General features: G+C 37.7%; 1 protein-coding gene across 1 annotated transcript in view; it reads left to right on the top strand.

Annotated features, from left to right (window-relative positions):
- DSCAM (DS cell adhesion molecule) overlaps positions 1 to 20,906 on the top strand; it is a gene marked incomplete at its 5' end in the record, with an annotated part of 740,232 nt that overhangs the window by 413,574 nt on the left and 305,752 nt on the right. Inside the window, 2 exons of the mRNA XM_065875917.1 lie at positions 11,043 to 11,321; positions 15,322 to 15,597. Of these exons, the coding sequence (XP_065731989.1) occupies positions 11,043 to 11,321; positions 15,322 to 15,597 (555 nt within the window). The remainder of the gene's footprint in view (positions 1 to 11,042; positions 11,322 to 15,321; positions 15,598 to 20,906) is intronic.

Genomic DNA, 20,906 nt, shown 5'->3' with positions numbered 1-20,906 from the left:
CTCTCAGAGTGGGAAAGGCAAATTTGCTTTTCTTAATCCCAAGGTTATTTATTTTTAATTTTTTTAAGCATGTTTTGCTGATGTTTCAAAAATAGGCAGCAGGACTCATTAGCATTGGGTCACCATGGAAGTGATGAGCGTCCACGAGATCGCCTCATGAGCATTTGTGCAGATAAGTGAGGAACATCAGAGCAGAATCTAGTGAAGGAATACCATACACTCAGATGCCAGCAGAAGAGAGGGAATAAGACCAAACGTTTGGGGTTAAAGGTGGTATTTGTAAGAAGGGAGAAGTCAACAGAGTCACACATAATCAAAAGGCTCATAAGAGAGTCTGCTGCATGTGGTGAATTACGCTTATGACTTTTGGGTCACAGACATTTTAATAAAGTAGTTGAGGGAGGAGATTGTCAGTGCTAGAAGATGAGAACATAGACACTGAGTGCGGATTATTGTTCTAGAGTTCTAAGCTTTGAAGGCAAAGAGAAATTAATTTTATTTTAAATTAGATTTAAATTCATTTAAAAATGTACACATGGGGTTTGGATCATGGCGGGGGCATGTTAGTAACAAGGTTTTGAATGACTCCAAACTTCTCCTGAAGCCGAAACAGAGGCAATAGGATGACAAAAGAAAAAGCACATGCATGACATCAACAAAATTAGGTGATGGAGATTCCCCAGAAACTCTTAAATGTGGGGGGCTATGGACAAACTACTGACAACAATAGGACCAGCGTAAGAAGAGCAGCAGTGTAACAAGAGGTGATGGATAGTGAAAAGGGAAGAGTTACTGGAATTACTATATAGTCACAGAACTGCAAAGTTGCCAGCAAATGCTCATCTCCAAAAAGCGGAGGACAGGAACTTCCCTGGTGGTGCAGTGGTTAAGAATCCGCCTGCCAATGCAGGGGACACAGGTTCGAGCCCTGGTCTAGGAAGATCCCACATGCCGCGGAGCAACTAAGTCCATGCGTCACAACTACTGAGCCTGCACTCTAGAGCTCATGAGCCACAACTACTGAGCCCACATGCCACAACTACTGAAGCCCACATGCCTAGAGCCCATGCTCCTCAATAAGAGAAGCCATGGCAATGAGAAGCCCATGTACCACAATGAAGAGAAGCCCCCTCTTGCTGCAGCTAGAGAAAGCCTGTGCACAGCAACGAAGACCCAACACAGCCAAAAATAAATTAAAAAAAAATAAAAAATAGAAGAGGACCATCTCTTGAATGGAAACCTAAAATGTGTCCAAGAATATTCACAACAATTTGATAGACCTACACAACCTCTGAGTTGAAGCTGAATGCAAAAGGGCCATGATATCACATAGCTTAGTAGTAGCCTAACTCCTTGCAGATCTCAGAAATATTTAGCAAATACTACTTTCAGAAGAACAGAATCTCACCCTGAGGGAAACTGCTGGATTTAGGAATCAAACTGAGCCAGAGTGGAACACTAAACAGAGAGAGAAGGCTCAGTAGTATGGGAGACCCTAGAAGAATTTCATCCTATAAGATACTATAACAGAGGGAAAATTAACGATGTTTATATTATTTTTATTTGGAACCAAGATTTTCAGTGTAACAGAAAAGATAAAAATAGAAAACCAAAGAATTAATAAAATTCATGAAATATCCAATAGAAAGTATCAGTACACACTTGCTGTTTTTTTTAATATGTGATTCCAAGTTCTTTCCCTTTTCAATGGGCAGTGGGCAATCAACAGCAACAAGCACCTCTACCACCTAGATCATAGTCTCCTTTAAATATTATTCCCCAATAACAGGGAACATGTTTCCTTGGAAGAACAATGGATTATTGGTCTGGGACAGGAAACATATAAGATGAGCCTGGAACATAAATGGGGTCTTGTCACAATTGCATGTATGCATATATATATATATATATATATATATATATATATATATATACACACACACACATACACACACACACATACACACGTGTGTATATGTGTGTATATATATATACACATATGTACCTATATATACTTACATAATCATTTACATATATGCTTACATGTGCACACATACATAGACATTTTATAATAACAAAAGCAATAATAAGAAACTTATTCATCTACTTAGAGGTAACTAAGGCAGGCACCAACTCTTGATTTTGATAATTAGTCATTAAAGATAACAACAAAATTTCTTCCTGTCTTTCTTGTAACTACTGTATTTCAAGATAACCAAATAACCCTAGTTCAGGGAGGAAAGTTCTTATTTACAGAATAATTACATCTATTGAATGTGAAAGAAAACGGAAATTTTAAAATTGCCATTTTCAACCCTTAATAAAATAACTTAATTCAGACAAACATTATCATCTGAATTTTCTGATCAGTTTAGTCTCACTGAGTGTGGGAAAGCAACACGTTATATAGATGCAAAGGGAAAGAAAAAAGGTTGAACTTGATCTAGATTATCCATTACAACTAAATTCCAGTTATAAGGAAAATGGCAATAGAGGAGCAGGTTAAATGACACCATGAAGAAAGAAATTCAAAATGTGAGATTTCTTGTAAGATAACTCACCTGGTTTCTTCCATGAGTCAAAGATATGAAAGGAAATAGAAGGAGAGTCTTATCTGAATTAAAAGAGAATCAAGAGCCATAACAACTAAGATCACTGATAAGGGGGTGTGGCCAAGATGGCAGAGTAGGAAGACCCTGAGCTACCTCTTTCTATGGGCACACCAAAATTAGAACTATTTGCAGAGAAACTATTGATGAGAATGACCGGAAGACTAGTTTTCCACAATTAAAGAGATAAAGAAGGAACCACAGTGAGCAGGTAAGAAGGACAGAGACGTGATAGAGTCAAGATCACCCCTCTGGATAGGCAACCCACAAGGAAGGAGAATCACGATTGCAGAGCTTCTCCCCAAGGAGTGAAGAGTCTGAGCCCCACATCAGGCTTCCTAGCCTGGAGGTCCTGCATCAGGAAGATGAATCCCCAGACTGTCTGTCTTTGAAAGCCAGGGGGCTTGTATACAGCAGAACAGGAGGGTGAAGGAAATAGAACTCTCAAAGGGCTCATACAAAATCTCACACACTCTGATACCCAGCGCAGAGGCAGTAATTTGAAAAGAGCCTGGGTCAGACTCACTTGCTGATCTTGGAGAGCCCCCTGCAGAGGCACTAAGCAACTGGGACTCCCCCTGGGGAGATGCTGGTGGCAGCAATTTTGGAGAGCTCATTGTACCATGAGGGCACTAGTGCTGGCAAGTGCCTGTTTAGAGTCCTCTCTCTCACTTAGTATTGTTAGAGGCTTACCAACCCATGGACCAGTTGGCAGCACACCTTGGACTCCCCAACCCAGGCTAGCAGCCTGCTGCATGGAGATGAGCCCCACCCATTAGTGGGTCAGCAACCTCTGCATGAGGCAGGGCCTGCCAGCCAACCAGGCTGGGGTCCAGCCCTGCCTACCAGCACTCCCACAGTAGTGGGCTGAACTACAATAGAATGGTGCATGCAGCCCACATAAGGGCACCCTTAGAGCATATACCTCTGGTGACCAGAGCAGAGTGTGCTGCTGGGACCCATAGGATGTTTCCTGTATAAGGCCACTTCTCCAAGATCAGGAAATGTAACTGACCTACCTAATCCATAGAAATAAAAACAGAGAATTAGACAAAATGAGGCAACTGAGGAATATATTGCTCACAATAGAACAAGATAAAATGCCAGAAGAAGAACTAAGTGCAGTGGAGATAACAATCTACCCAATAAAGAGTTCAAGGTAATGATCATAAAGATGCTCAATAAACTCAAGAAAAGAATGGATGAACACAGTGAGAAGTCTAACAAAGAGTTAGAACCAAGCAGAGCTGAAGAATACCATAACTGAAATAACAGTACACTAGAAGGAATCAGTAGTAGATTAGATGATAAAGAGGAACAGATCAGCAAACTGGAAGACAGTAATGGAAATCACTCAAGCTGAACTGAAAAAAGAAAAAAGAATTTAACAAATGAGGACCGTCTGAGGCCTCCAAGACAACATCAAGCATATTAACATTCACATTACATGGGCTTCATAAAGAGGAGAGAGAAAGAATGGGGAAGACAACTTATTTGAAGAAATAATAGCTGACAACTTCCCTATCCAGGGAAAGTAAACAAATATCTAGGTCCAGGAAGCACAGAGAATCTCAAACAAGGTGAATCAAAGAGATCCATACCAAGACACATTGCAGTTAAAATGGCAAAAATTAAAGATAAAGAGAGAAACTTAAACATAGCAACAGAAAAGAAATTAATTAAGTACAAAGGAACTCCCAGAAGACTGTCAGCCCACTTTTCAGAAGAAACTTTGCAGGCCAGAGAGGAGTGGCATTATATATTTAAAGTGATGAAAGGAAAAAATCAAGAACACTCCACAAAGGAAAGGTAGAGAGTTTTAGACAAGCAAAAGGTGAAAGATTTCAGCACCCACTAGTAAACTCATTTTACAAGGAACGATAAGGGGACTTCTCTAAGCAAGAAAGAATGTACTGCACCTAGAAATGAAAATTATGAAAGGAAAAATCTCATTGGTAAAGGCAAACATACAGTAAAGATAGTAGATCAGCTACTTATAAAGCAAGTAAAAAGGTTAAAAGATAAAAGCAATAAAATGATTTATATCTACAATAAGTAGTTAAGGGATACACGAAACAAAAAGACATAAAATACAAAGTCAAATATGTTAAGCATTGGTAAAAATGCAGGATTGTTAGAATATGTTCAAACTTAAGAGATCATCAACTTAAAATAATCATATATATATATATATATATACACACATATATATATATATGTAGATAGATAGATAGATAGATAGATAGATAGATAATCTATTTGGTGACCACAAACCAAAAATCTATAATAGATACACAAAAAAGAGAAAGGAATCCAAACATAACACTAAAGAAAATTACCAAGTCACAAGGGAAGAGAGCATAAAAAGAAGAAAGGAACAAAAAAGAACTACAATACAACCAGAAAACAATTAACAAAATGGGAATAAGTACATAACTAATCAAAAGACATAGAGTGGCTGAATGAAAAAAAAAAAACAGAAAAAAAACAAGACCCATATATATGCTGCCAGCAAGAGACACACTTCAGATCTAAAGACACACACAGACTGAAAGGGACAAAGAAGGACATTACAAAATGATAAAAGATCAATCCAAAAAGAAGACATAACAATTGAATCTATGCATCCATTATAAAATCTCCTAAATATATAAAGCAAATATTAACAAATTTAAAGAGAGAGATTGAGAGCAACACAATAATAGTAGGGGACTTATATACCCCTCTTACATCAATGGAGAGATAATCCAAACAGAAAATCCATAAGGAAAGATTCACCTTAAATGAAATATTAGATCAGTTGGGCTTCAGGAAAGATCACATGCTAGGCCACAAAAACAAGTCTCAGTAAATTTAAGATTGAAATCATATCAAGCATCATTTCCAACCACAAGGATATGAGACTACAAATCAACTACAAGAGAAAAAAGCTGCAAAAATCACAAACATGTGGCAGCTAAACAATATGCTACTAAACAACCAATGGGTCACTAAAGAAACCAAAGAGGAAATTTTAAAATATTTGAATACACATGAAAACAAAAACACAACAATCCAATATCTATGAGGTACAGCAAAAGCAGTTCTAAGATGGAAGTTTATAGTGATGTAAGCCTACCTCAAGAAATAAGAAAAATCTCAAATAAACAACCTAAGTTTATACTAGAGGAACTAGAAAAAGAAAAACAACAAAACCAAAGTTAGTAGAAGGAAAGAGATTATAAAAATCAGAGCAGAAACAAATGAAATAGAGACTAAAAAAATAGAAAAAATCAATAAAAGTAAGGGCTAGTTCTTTGAAAAGATAAAAATAAAATTATAAAATTTTAGCCAGACTCATCAAGAACAAAAGAGAGAGGTTCCAAATAAATAAAGTCATAAATAAGTGAGGAAAAGTTACAACCAACACCACAGAAATACAAAGGATCATAGGAGATTACCACAATTATATACCAATAAAATGGGCAATCTGGAAGAAATGGATAAATTCCTAGAAATGTACAATCTCCCAAAACTGAATCAGGAAGAAATAGGAAATCTAAACAGACTGATTACCATTAATGAAATCAATCAGTAAAAAAAACAAAAACAACAACAACAAAAAAAATTTTCAACAAACAAAGTTCCAGGACCGGACAACTTCCCAGGTGAATTCTACCAAACATTTAAAGAAGAGCCAACCCTTCTCAAACTATTCCAAATTTGAATAGGAAGAAATGCCTCCGAACTCATTCTGTGATGCCAGAATCACCCAATCACTCAAATACCAAAACCAGACAAAGACACCACACACACCACACAATTATAGGCCAACATCAAGAATGAATATTGCAAAAATCCTCAATAAAATATTAGCACAAACTGAATTCAACAATACATTAAGAGACATACACCATGATCCATGGGATTTATCCCTGGGATATAAGAATAGTTCAGTATACACAAATCAATCAATGTGACACACTATGTTAACAAATTGAAGAATCAAAATCATATGATTATATCAGTAGAGGCAGAAAAAGCTTTTGAAAAAATTTAATATTCACTTATGATAAAAAAAAAACAACCCTTGGGTCTTCCCTGGTGGTGCAGTGGTTAAGAATCTGCCTGCCAAGGCAGGGATCATGGGTTTGAGCCCTGGTCCAGGAAGATCCCATGTGCCGTGGAGCAACTAAGCCCGTGTGCCACAACTACTGAGCCTGCACTCTAGAGCCCATGAGCCACAACTACTGCATCCTCGTGCCATAACTACTGAAACCTGTGCACCTAGAGCCTGTGCTCCACAACAAGAGAAGCCACCACAATAAGAAGCCCACACACTACAATGAAGAGTAGCCCCCACTCACTGCAACTAGAGAAAGCCTGCACGTAGCAACGAAGACCCAACACAGCCAAAAATAAATAAATAAAATAAATAAAAATTTTAAAACAAAAACTCTCAACAAAGTGGGTATAGAGAGAACATACCTCAACATATATATGGCAAGCCCACAGCTAACACCATACTCAACACTGAAAAGCTGAAAGCATTTCCTCTAAGATTAGAAACAAGACAAGAATATTCACTCTCACTCTTTCATTCAACATAGAACTGTAAGTCCAAGCCACAGAAATCAGACAAGAAAAGAAATAAAAGTAATGCAAATTGGAAAGGAATAAGTAAAACTATCACTGTTTGTAGATAATATGATACTATATACAGAAAAATCCTAAAGATGCCACCAAAAACTACTAGAACTCATACAATAAATTCGGTAAAGTTACAGGATACAAAATTAAAATACAGAAATTTCTTGCATTTCTATACATGTGACAACAAACTATTAGAAAGAGAAATTAAGAAAACAATCCCATTTACAAGTGCATCGAGAAAAAAAATACCTAGGAATAAATCTAACCAAGGAGGTAAAAGACTTGTATTCCAAAACCCAGAAGACATTGATGAAAGAAATTGAAAATGACACAAACAAATGGAAAGACACAACATGCTCATGTCTTGGAAGAATAAATATGATTAAAATGGCCATGTTTCCCATGGCAATCTACAGAATCGTTGCAATTCATATCAAAATACCAATGGCATTTCACATATCTAGAACAAATAATTCTAAAATTCATATGGAAACCAAAGAAACTCTGAATAGTCTAAATAATCCTGAGGAAGAAGAACAAAGTTGGAGGCATGTCATGCTCCCTGATTTCAAACTATATTACAGAACTACAGTCATCAAAACAGTATGGTACTGATGCAAAAACAGACAGATAGATCAATGGAACAGAATAGGGAGGCCAGAAATGAACCCACACTTCTATGATCAATTAATCTATGACAAAGATGGCAAGAATATAAAACGGGTAAAAGATAGCCTCTTTGATAAATGGTGTTGGGAAAACTGGATACCTACAGGCAAAAGAATCAAACTGGACTACTCTTTCACACCATACACAAAAATAAATTCCAAATGGATTAAAGACCTAAACTTAAGTCCTGAAACTGTAAAACTCCTAGAAGAAAACATAGGCAGTACATTCTTTGACATTGGTCTTAGCAATATTTTTTTAGATCTATCTCCTCAGGCAAGGGAAACAAAAGCAAAAAATAAATATATGGGAATGCATGAAACTAAAAAGCTTTTGTGCAGTGAAGAAAACTATCAACAAAATGAGAAGGCTGCTGAATGGAAGAATATATTTGCAAATGGTATATCTGATAAGGGGTTAATATCCAAAATATGCAAAGAACTCATACAACTCAACATCAAAAAAAAAAAAACCTAATTAAAAAATGGGTAGGGCTTCCCTGGTGGTGCAGTGGTTGAGAGCCCGCCTGCTGATGCAGGGGACACGGGTTCGTGCCCCAGTCTGGGAAGATCCCACATGCCACGGAGCGGCTGGGCCCGTGAGCCATGGCCGCTGAGCCTGTGCATTCAGAGCCTGTGCTCCGCAGCGGGAGAGGCCACAACAGTTACCTCTGCCCGCGTAACACACACACACACACACAAAATAAACAAAATAAAAAATGGGTAGAAGACCTGAATAGACATTTTTTTTTTCCCAAAGAAGACATACAGATAGCCAACAGACACATGAAAAGATGCTGAACATCACTCATTATCAGGGAAGTGCAAATCAAAACTATGGTGAGATATCAGTACACATCTCTCAGAATCGCTATTATCAAAAAGTCCACAAATAACAAGTGTTGGCAAGGATGTGCAAAAAAATGAAGCCTCATGCACTGAACAGCCACTATGGAAAACAGTATGGAGCTTTTCAAAAAATTAAAAATAGAACTACCATATGATCTAGCAGTTCCACTTCTGGGTATTTATCTGAAGAAAACAAAAACACTAATTTGAAAAGGTATATGCACCCCTATATTCATTGCAGCATTATTTACAATAACTAAGATATGGAAGCAACCTAAGTGTACATCAGTAGATGAATGGATAAAGAAGATGTGCTATAAATATACAATGAAATATTATTTAGTCCTAAAAAATGAAATCTTGCCATCTGTGAAAACATTCGTGGACATAGAGGTTATTATGCTGAGTGAAATAAGTCAGACAGAGAAAGACAAATATTGTACTATATGATTTCACTTATGTGTGGAATCTAAAACAACAAATGAATAAACATAACAAAACAGACTCATCAATACAGAGAACAAATGGGTAGTTGGTGGAGAGGAGGAAGGAAGGGGAATGAAAAGGAAGAAAGGGTAACCATGTGAGGCAATGAATGCTAATTAGCTCGATTTTGGTGATCATTTCACAAAATATATTTATCTGAAAGCATCACATTTTACACCTTAAGTATATACAATTTTTGCCAGTTATACCTCAATAAAGCTGGAAAAACATTTGAAAAGGAGACATAACAACAAAATGTTAACTGTAAAACAATCCTGATTTGATTAGTTATAAAAACAGTAATAATAATATGACTTTTTATCTCATTATGAAAAAATGAATGTGGAGTAGATGATAGGTGATACCAAGAGGCTGTTATTACTCTTGTGTGATACTGACATTGCGGTTATACATGAAAACTCTTATTTTCATCAGAGAAGCATTCTAGATAACATAGGTTTTATGACTTGACTCCAGCATGTTGGCACCAAAAGCAAAGGCTATAGAGAAATAAACAGAAGGAGGATAGAAATATTGTGATGCCTGTTGTATCTGGGTGATGACTATATAGGACACATTATATCATTTTCTCTTGTTTTGTGTGAGTTTGCAAATTTTTGTGATAAAAACTGTTTTTTAAAAATGTAGATAAAAAGTTTGAAGACACGGAGATGGAAATGAAATCCAATGTTGTATGGTTGTACTAAGTCTATGTCTGACCAAATGTCTCCATGAGAGCACGTTATCAAGCATCACTTAAATGTAAAAGAAATGCCCCATTCTTTTTTTTGTAAAATAGTTTTATTGAGATTTAATTTACCAACCATAAGCTTCACTCATTTTAAGTATACAATTCAATGATTTTAGTAAATACATAGAGTTGTATTCTAACTTTAGAACATTATTTTCTACCCAAAAAGATCCCTGCTGCCCATTTGCAGTAAATTCCAATTCCAGCTCTGGGAAACTACTAATCTACTATCTGTCTCTACCGATTTTCATTTTCTGCATATTTCATTTAAGTCAAATCCTGCAGTATATGACTTTGTACCTGCCTTCTTTCATTTAGCATAATCTTTCAAGGCTTTTTCATGTTGTAACATGTGTCAGTGTTTCACTCTTTTGTATTGCCGAATAGTATGTATGTATATTCACATTTTGTTTATCCATCCACTAAACAATGGTCCTTTGGATTACTTCAGCTTTTTGGCTCTTATGAGTAATCCTGCTATGAACGTTTGTGAACAAGTCTTTGAGTGGACATAGGTTTTCCTTTGTCTAGGGTAGATACCTGGGAGTGGAGCTTTTGGGACCTTACAGTAAACTGAAGTTTTAACATTTTAAGTAGCTACCAAACTGTTTTCCAAAGTGGCCGCACCATTTTACGTTCCCATCAACAATGTATGAAGGTTCCAGTTTCTTCTCCACATCCTCACAAGTCCTTGCTATTGCTTGTGTTTTTTATTATAGCCATCCTAGTGGGTATGAAGTAGTATCTCACTGTGGTTTTAATTTGTATTACCCTAGTGTCTAATGATACTGAGCATCTTTCCATGTGCTTATCAGTCATTTGTATATCTTCTTTAGGGATATAACTGCTTCAACCTTTTGTAAATTCTGAGAAAAAGAAATTTATATGAATAGTGCTTTTTTCTGTTCATATATATATATATATAAAATCTTAAAGATCTGTATCAATAGTTGGAATGATACATAGAATATGAATTATACACGAGGCCCTATGATTCTGAATGACCACTTTAAATCATATCTAATAGGCTTTTCTTTTCTTCTGCAGACCCAGCGAACTCAGCCCCGTCCATACTGGATGGGTTTGATCATCGCAAAGCCATGGCGGGGCAGCGTGTGGAGTTGCCTTGCAAAGCGCTCGGCCATCCCGAGCCAGATTACCGCTGGCTGAAGGACAACATGCCCCTGGAACTTTCTGGAAGGTTCCAGAAGACCGTGACTGGGCTGCTGATTGAGAATGCACGCCCCTCAGACTCAGGCAGCTATGTGTGTGAAGTGTCCAACAGATATGGAACTGCTAAGGTGATAGGCCGCCTGTACGTGAAACGTAAGTTGGATGGTAACTTTTAGTGGTGATGGTGGAGCTCTTGTTACAAGCCGACCTCCAGGCTTTCTCTGTAGCCCCCACGAATCCTCACAACAACCCTGCTGAAACCCACAGTAGCCCCATTTTACAGACGAGGAAATTGAGGCTCCAAATTCTCAAGGTTACACAGCTGGAGAGTTGGGAGCCACAGGATATATTTCCAAGATAACATTACCTAGCTGTTGAATTCAGAATGGTCAGCCTGTCTGCAAGTCAGTGGAGGGAGAGGGGCAGGGTGGTGCTGTCAGCAAAGGCAGTGGTGATCAGATCAAAGCAGTTGTCCTTGGCCTGTTTCCAGATGCTGCTTTAAATTTCTAAATGGGGCTGTTATCAGCTCTATAGAGGGCTGTATATAAGGTTGTTATTATCCAAATATTGGACTTGGACTCAATATTATAGATAATTTAGGCCAAGTATGGTAGATATATCTCATCTCTAATTGATTTGTAGTGACTGGTGTGAGGAAGATGTTGAGAAGGATGCCAAAGGTAGACTCGGAAGAAAGAGGGGTGTGATTGCAGGGGGAAGCGCTCTAACCTAGTTGAAAAGCCTTAATTTTGCTCATGCAGAAACCAAATCAAAGTGGGTTACTCAAGATCACATGGCCAGAAATGAGTGTCAGAACTCTGGTCAAAATATATGGCTCTCAGTTGCCAGTATGCTATCATACATATCCGTATACATAAAAATTTGAGGAACTGAACTGAGCAAACTGAATACGAGTCTGACATTGAAAAGGGAGGCATTTTCTTACCCTGGCTTTTTTCCAGCCTTATGCCTGTTTATGGAACTGCCTCTTCAGTGTCACCCTGGGTGTAGAAAGCTTTAGCACAATACCAGCCCAAGTGAGTACATTTGAAATAAATATCCCAATGATGGCCTGGAATCGGCTGTCCAGACTGAGTCCTGCAAATGTCATTCGAACATGCTTAGGCTGAGATTAGAAAGAAAAGGAGGATAATGTCTGCACAGTTATATTTCGATGGCTGAAGAACCTTGTAGATGAAACAATGCAGCACTGGACAGCCAATGAGAATCACTCCAGTATGCAGGCTCAACACCACCTTTCGTGGCTCCCCAGTTTCTGTTGAATAAAGTTTGTATCTTAGGATAGTATGGAAAGCATCTCAAGTAAAGCTGTACGGTCATACTTCTCATAGTTTTTCTTCAAAAAACCCTACTCCTGTGAGATCCAACTTCTTCCTATTCTCATGCAAACCTGTTCCTTCCCTAATTGCAAGTCATGCTGTTCCCTCCTCATGTAATGTAAGACGGTCTTCAAGTACCTGAATGTCTAAAACTTCCCATCTTTCTAAGTCTAATGCAGTGCCTCATTCTCAAAACATCCCGTTGCCCTCCTATTTTCTGCTCAAGGCTCAGAGTATTTTGTTGCTTTCTCTGTAAAGGCATTTACCACTGTCTACATTTTAAAAGTTATTTGTGGAAAAGTCTTAATTCTGACTGCACTTGTTTTCATCTTTGTACTCTGCCACGTCTGGAAAAGTTCCAGATATGCCTCTATTGCTCCCATCCTCCCTTCTGACTGTTTGGTCTCTCTTCTCCAGGCAGAAAGGATGCTCCTGGGTTCCAAATTCTGAAACTTCTTCTATTCTCTCTTGTCTCTTTTCTTTTGGTGCCCTCTTTTACTTTATGGCTTCAAGTTCCTCCCCTCTGAAAACAGCCCTGAATTTGCATGCTCAACCTCAGCCTCCTTGTTGACTGTCAGATGAGCAGCGTGTCTCCCAGTTTTATATCAGATGCTTATCTGGCACTTCCAAAGAACAGTATCCCAAAGTTCTCTCCACCATCTCTCTACCATTTACCAGCCTCTTGTTGTTCTAGACATCTTTCAGCCTCGAACCCTCCAAATGTGAACTTTAAGTCCTGGATCTTCTTTAAGACTTTTCTTTCATGTCCAAGTCCTGACAAGTCCTAGAGATCATATCTCACCGTGTTTCTCAGCTGTGCTCTCCACCTCCACCCAGTTCTAGATCGAGTTGTTTTGTTTGTTAAATTAATTTTTATTAGAGTAGAGTTGCTTTACAATGCTGTGTTAGTTTCTGCTGTACAGCAAAGTGAATCAGCTATACGTAAACATATATCCCCTCATTTTTGGACTTCCTTCCCATTTAGGTCACCACAGAGCATTGAGTAGAGTTCCCTGTGCTCTACAGTAGGTTCTCATTACTAGATCGAGTTTTAATTGCACCTCAACGAGACATCTGCAATGCCCCTTTGCTGACAAGTTTCCCCACTGTCATCTGTCGAACACAATATGATCGATGGATTCTCCGAAAAATGTGTTTATCTATAGCACTTACTTGCTAAAAATTCTAGAAAGCTCTCTTTAGCTCCCTCTGATTTGATTCCAAAATCTGGAGGTCTTTTGTGGTCTTGTCTCAGACTGCCTGTGTAATTTTTCTCCCACTGTTCTCCTTCAGAGACCTTGTGTTTCATCCAAACTGATCCAAAACTCTTCCTGAGACCTAGCAGTGCCTCATGCTCTAATTCCTGCAGTTCCCACTCTTTACAAGGCCCTCTCTTCATCCCAGCTGGCCTCAGTCCTATCCATCCTTGAGGTCTGAGGACATTCTATCGATCCTCTTCCACACAGTGTACGTCTCTAATGGACGCTTTGTGTTACTATCTTCCTTCTTGTACTTGTCTTATCCATCTGGAAGACTGAATTTCTTAAAGACTTCACAATGTGGTGACACAAGAAGTCAGTAATAACTGGGGTAAACAACTGTTTTTTGCCATTTACCTGTTGAATGGATTTGGTTAAATTAATTGATCTCTCGGAATAATCGTTTCTTCTGTAAAATGGAGATGATAACACAACACTTGCAGGACTGTGGGAAGACTGACTTAACTAATGTTCAGAAGATATTTGGTAGCTTTATGGCACATGCTAGTGGCACCACAAGTGTTATTCATGTTTGTCTCACCTGTGAGTTTAACCCCATCCTTGGCATATAGTAGATGTTCTATAAATGCTTACGGCATTCAATTGGATTTGCTGAATGAAAACATAGGAAGTCAAAGATGAGAGTTACCACCTATCCAAAGAAGTTAGCCTCATTTTAAAGAACAAAACCCTGTTTCATAGTCACGAATCCTAATATCTACCTGCTTTCTTACAGCTGTGTGTTACTGGCCCTGGTTAAGCCACATAGGGGAGGGGAGTGAGTATGTGTGTGTGAGAATGGCCCAGAGCAAACCCATCTGTGCCACACTGGGAGGCGGCAAATAGGATTTAAATATTCAAATATTTCTGTCCTTGCTGGCAACCAGCACATTGCATTTCTTACTGTCAGTGCGTTAACACTCACATTTACTCAGTGAGAAAGCAATATGACCCATGTCAGTCTATTTGCTATACAGTGAAAGAAGCCCAGAAAAAAAAAAAAAAAAAAACGAATAGTGATGAGGGTTTTCCCAAACAAAATGGTGTGCCATGAAATAATACTGAAATAAGAATATATGGAGTGTGTTCTTTTTTGAGGTTCTTTTCTTTTTCTTTTTGCAATGTCATCCCCTACAAAAACAATAGAAAGATAACAGTCTTAACAAGAAATTTACTTCAACAGAAAATCTGTACACATTATCACTTACAACAATTGTACATGGTAAATTAACTGTAAAAAAAATGATCTTTCTAAATCCCTCTGCTGCCTTAACTCTTGGAGTATTATATGTAGAAGGCCTACCTAGTGCTATTTACAAGTCCCAAATTAAGACTGTATAACTTACATAAAACCTATTAACTTGTCAGCTCAGTTTAATATCTTTGACTACTCAGTGCCCTGTATGAGGAAAAAGCCCACCTTGACATATTGACAAATGGGCAGAAAGTGCTTGCGAAGATGCCTTTGCCTGTCGTAAGTCCAGCATGTTGTTGAAATGATCTCTACATGTGTGCTGTTTTTACCTTCTTTTTTTCTCTTCCCCAAAACTCCAGAGCCACTGAAAGCTGCCATCAGCCCCAGGAAAGTTAAAAGCAGCGTGGGCAGCCAGGTATCCTTGTCCTGCAGCGTGACAGGAAGTGAGGGCCAGGAACTCTCCTGGTACCGAAACGGTGAAGTCCTCAACCCTGGAAAGAATGTCAGGATAACAGGCATCAACCACGAGAACCTTATAATGGATCACATGGTCCGAAGTGACGGGGGCGCGTATCAGTGCTTTGTGCGCAAGGACAAGCTGTCCGCTCAAGACTATGTGCAGGTGGTCCTTGAAGGTCAGTGGGCCCCGTTACAGGGTTTGGCGAAAAAAGAGCCCAAACCCAGAGCCCAAACTCAGGAGCAAGAGTAAAGGGTGAAACACTGCTCTTAACTCACAGTGTTAATATTTCTGTCTATCTGACCAGCTGATAATTCTACCCTAGTTTTTCAAGCTCAACTGGGCAAATAAAGAATAAGTTCTGGTGAAATGAACATTGTCTATGGTAGAAGCAACATAAGTAACATGATTTAACTTAAAGTTAATTAACATAAATGTTGCCCACTCACGTGTTTAAAGTTACTTGTCAAGAGATAGACCTTAAGGCTTCCCTGGTGGTGCGGTGGTTGAGTGTCCGCCTGCCGATGGAGGGGACACAGGTTCGTGCCCCGGTCCAGGAAGATCCCATGTGCTGCGGAGCGGCTGGGCCCGTGAGCCATGGCTGCTGAGCCTGCACGTCCGGAGCCTGTGCTCCACAACAGGAGAGGCCACGACAGTGAGAGGCCCGCGTACCGCAAAAAAAAAAAAAAAAAAAAAAAAAAAAAAAAAGATATAGACCTTAGAAACTTGAGATTTATGGTTTGGTTGACAATTCATTGTCCCCTAGACCAGGGTTTCTCAGGAGCGCTTGCTTTGGAAGACTGCTTTATGCACTGTGGGATGTTGTGCGGCCTCCCCTCACTAGATGCTAACAGCGCCTTCCTCCAGTGTGACAAACAAAAATGTCTCTAGACATTGCCAGGTGTCCCCTGGAGGGGAAAATAGCTCCCCCAAAATTGATAAGCACAACTTTGGAGGCAACATTTAGAGCAACATTTCAATGTAGTGCTTGGTGGAGTGAAAAAATGGCTTCTGGTTTGTGGGGTTGTCTATTTGGGTCCATAGAGTCACAGATTTAGGTGAATGGAATTTTTGAAGAATTACCTTGTGTTATCATAATAGGTTTTAGGTATGTTATGTTGCTTTCTTTTCTTAACCGCCTGCTGCCTACTTACATCTTCAAGCTTATCAATCATCCAGGGAAAGAAGCTATTAAGGTAACAGTCAAGCGAGAGACATATGTTTATCACCAGATAATTGAACTAGCTTTTATCTGTGTATTTGCATGTCTTGTTGGAAATTGTGCCTTCTTATATAATTTAAAATTCATCTGTTATCAACTGATTAAAATAACTACATGAGTTTCATATAGCCTAAAGGAGGAAGAAAGAAAATCCATTTATATATGAAAATAAGTTTAAATATCTCTTGATGCTAAGAGGATATGAAACAGGCTTAGAATGACATTCTTACTTTGATTCGAGCATTTCCTTGCAGACAGTGAGCATTTTAAAGCAGAGGCGAAATTAGCTGAAGGCATGGTGCTCATATTAAAAGCCTGACACTGTGTTCCACATAATAATTAAGTGCAGACAGTAATCAGTTTGCACAGAGCCAGTTTGCTAATGATGATGCCCTGTAGTCCTCACATAGTCACTATTTTTAGATTCTTTGTAGAAAAGGGAGAGATTACCTGTCTAGGGCTGGTTACCTTGGCAACCATCTCCTGTGACCAAAGAAAACCTAAAGAGCATATTGATAATCCATAATGATGTCGAAAGAGGTGAGGTTATCAGAGAGTGACAGCAAGAAAGATTTCAAAGACACTCAGGTCTTACTGGGAAAATAATGTCTGCTTTCATCTCCAAAAAAACCTGTTGCTTGAATAAGAAGAGGGGGCAGAGGAGCACACTGAGCCTACTTACGGATTTATTTGCTGCATGTCAGGTACCATTTAGGACAAGAAGCTTCATCTTATTTTTTCTCGTCTGAAAGATGATAATGCTAATGTTGCCAAAGAGAGCGGAAATGGAATTACAAATACATTAGCTAGTAACTGCCTTAAAATGGTGTCTAACTAGTATCCTTGTTACGACGTAACCTCCTGTAACAGCTATGGATTAACATGGATTATAAAAACTCACAATACTGTGAACTTAGAATGGCCATTGACATAATGTAGAATCTTGGGATATTTCCTATGAGGACAAAGAAACTGGAATGGAAGTTTAAAGAAACTGGAATCTAATAATTATAGGTTCAAGATCAGACCAGAACACCTGGAAAATGGAATCATAGAGAAGAACAAGAACAAGTCCTATTTCTGGAAATGATGGAATAGCAGGTATCAGACTAACCTGCAAGAAGGTGAAAATTTTGAACTTTGGGAAAAGCAAAACTGTTTGCAGACACTGGGGAAACACCCAGAAGCAGGCAGAAAGAATTTCCACCCTTGAAAGAAGGGGAAAATATTAGGTGATTTCTACACTAATACCACATTTCCCCTGAGGATATTTTCCAGTGCTGGTGCGATGGGAAGGTGGGGAAACTAGAACACAAAAAGAAATGCAAAAACTACAGTCTTAATGAGATTGAAATGAATTTTTTTGACTTATTCTTTTCAACATTAAAAAAAACTATCAATATACATGTCTATATACATCAAAAATAGACTTTAAAAGTTAAGGCAATATAAAGATATTTTCAATAAATAAAAGCTTGAAGAATGTTATGCCAGAAGACCTACCTGCACACCAAGAAATGGTAAATGAAGTCATTCAGGGTGAAGAAAATGACCTAAAATGGAAACTCAGATCTATAGCATGAGAGTATGAGAAATGACAAATATGTTAGAAAACATTTAGCAAAATTGTTTTCTCTCTTTTAATTTCTTTAAACAGCAATTGACAAATTAAACAACTACGCAATTACAATATTGTGTTATAGAGTTTATAACATAAATAGATAGAATAACACAGTGGACAGTATATAAATTAAATTCTTTGAAATCATTTGTTGCAAAGTTCCTCCATTTCACATGAAGAATGATAATTTTAACTTTTAGTAGATGTGATTAAAATTATATGTACCTATACATATGTATAAATTTGCATGTACACATTAATGTTAATGTATGTATAAATATATATGAAAATAGAAAGGCAAATATGGAATGAGAGAAAATATTTAACACAGACATTTATATATAATGTATTATATATATATATATATATATATACATATGTCTGACAAACATATGTAATTTTATGAGATATCTGACATATACACATGTAAAAGTAAACTTGTACTGACTTGTATATGTGTATGTATATACCTTGTATCCAGTATATATGTATATATTATATATATACTTGTATTCAGTAGACATAAAGAACTCCTGCAAATCAATAACAAAGGCAAATAGTCTAACACAAAAATGGAAAAAGATTTGAGCAGACATTTTAAGAAAGGAAATACACAAATGGCCAATAAGGACAGGAAAACATCACTTCCATGGTATTTGTCAAAAATGCAAAACTTGTATCTAATCACCAGGAAATATCAAACTGAATTTGAGCAGCTGGCTACAAAGTAACTTCAAACATGTCAAAGTCAAGAAACGCAACAGAGACTGAGGAATGTTGCATATTAAAAGCGACTCAAGACAGATTCTAGGTCCATCCACCTCACTACAAATAACTCAATTTCGTTTCTTTTTATGGCTGAGTAATATTCCATTGTATATATGTGCCACATCTTCTTTATCCATTCATCTGTCGATGGGCATTCAGGTTGCTTCCATGTCCTGGCTATTGTAAATAGTGCTGCAATGAACATTATGGTACATGTCTTTTTGAATTGTGGCTTTTCTCAGGGTAAGGGCAGGAATAAAGGCATAGACATAGAGAATGGACTTGAGGACATGGCGGGGAGGGGGAAGCTGGGGTGAAGTGAGAGTAGCATCAACATATACACACTACCAAATGTAAAATAGTTAGCTAATGGTAAGCAGCAGCATAGCACAGGGAGATCAACTCAGTGCTTTGTGAACACCTAGAGGGGTGGGGTAGGGAGAGCAGGAGGGAGACGCAAGAGGGAGGGGATATGATCATATATGTATGCATATGGCTGATTCACTTTGTTGTACAACAGAAACTAACACAGTGTTGTGAAGCAATTATACTCCAATAAAGATCTATTAAAAAAAAAGAGAGACAGACTAAGGAGCCACCACAAATAAATGTAAGGTGTGAAACTGAGAGAACTTGGGAAAATAGCTGTAAGGGACATTATTGGTCAATCGGCAGACTTTGCATTAGATAACAGTACCCTTCCAAAGTTACATATCCTAATTTTGCTGACTGTCCTGCGATTGACAGGTTCCATGAGTGTGTAAAAAGGGCACACTCAAACATGGGTTTGAAGCCAAGAACAGGCAAAAGTAATGCACGGTGATAGAAATCAGAATGTGATCAGCTGTGGTGGGTGAAGAATGATTGAAAGAACCTCTAGAAACTTTGTGGGATGATGGAAATGGTTTTTATCTTGACCGTTTTGAGGTTATGCAGGTATATATATTTAACAAAATTCATTCTGTTTGTAAGCTTAAGATCTATACATTTAACTGTAAGTAAATTTTATCTAAAAAATAAAAGTGTAACTGAAGAAAACTTTCCTAAATAGATTTAAAAAAAAAAAAGGCTTGAGATTTCAGTGCTTAGTGTAAAAATCAGTGAAAAAATAATTCACAGCTAAACACATCCTGACAAATACATTGAATTGTAAGGTCAAATAAAATAACCTGAACATTCCCAAGCACCAGCAACTGGTTATGTACAAAGAGTAATGGTCAGCATCACATGTAACTTCTCTGTAAATTAAATGTAGAGCATGTTGAAGTCATGTCTGCAGTGTTCTACAGGCAAAAGCACAGGTTCTTTATTTTAATATTATGAAGTTACTTTTGTCATCTTTGATAGTAAAAGAAAGATGTTTGCAATCCAAGGACCTTGAAATATACTACTTATGAATGCATCTGGGGAAAAAAAAAATACTTGAAGGCCTTCTCCAACCTCAAACCATTGAGTTGGAATGAAGAAGTTAAGATTCAGGAATTTGCAAATGAAAAGATGGTAGAAGGCTCTAGGTCTTCAGAAATAGGCTTCAGGGTTTTGTGGTGATGAATAACTCTTTTTCCAGGGATATTTGAAAATGTTAACAATTACCCTTCTGTGATGGAATTGCAAGATAACTTCAGTTTTATTTCCAGTTTTTCTTTGGTTTATATATACGTTCAAATTTTTCAACAATGAATACATATAATTATTATAATTAAAATTACAGACTAAAAAAATCTGTTAATCATTATCTTTCACTATGGTTAAACCCTTGAAATTAGCACCCAAAAAAATTTTTTTTAATATCTCCTCCAGCAAGGTTTATTACCAGACTCAGAAATCCTGTTGCATGTGATCACAATCATGTCAAAATGACCTATCTACGCCTAGA

This window comes from Phocoena phocoena, chromosome 4 (assembly GCF_963924675.1).
Source record: "Phocoena phocoena chromosome 4, mPhoPho1.1, whole genome shotgun sequence".
Taxonomy (NCBI): Eukaryota; Metazoa; Chordata; class Mammalia; order Artiodactyla; family Phocoenidae; genus Phocoena; species Phocoena phocoena.
The sequence above is the reverse complement of the archived record's forward strand: the minus strand, read 5'-3'. Positions and strand labels throughout refer to the sequence as shown.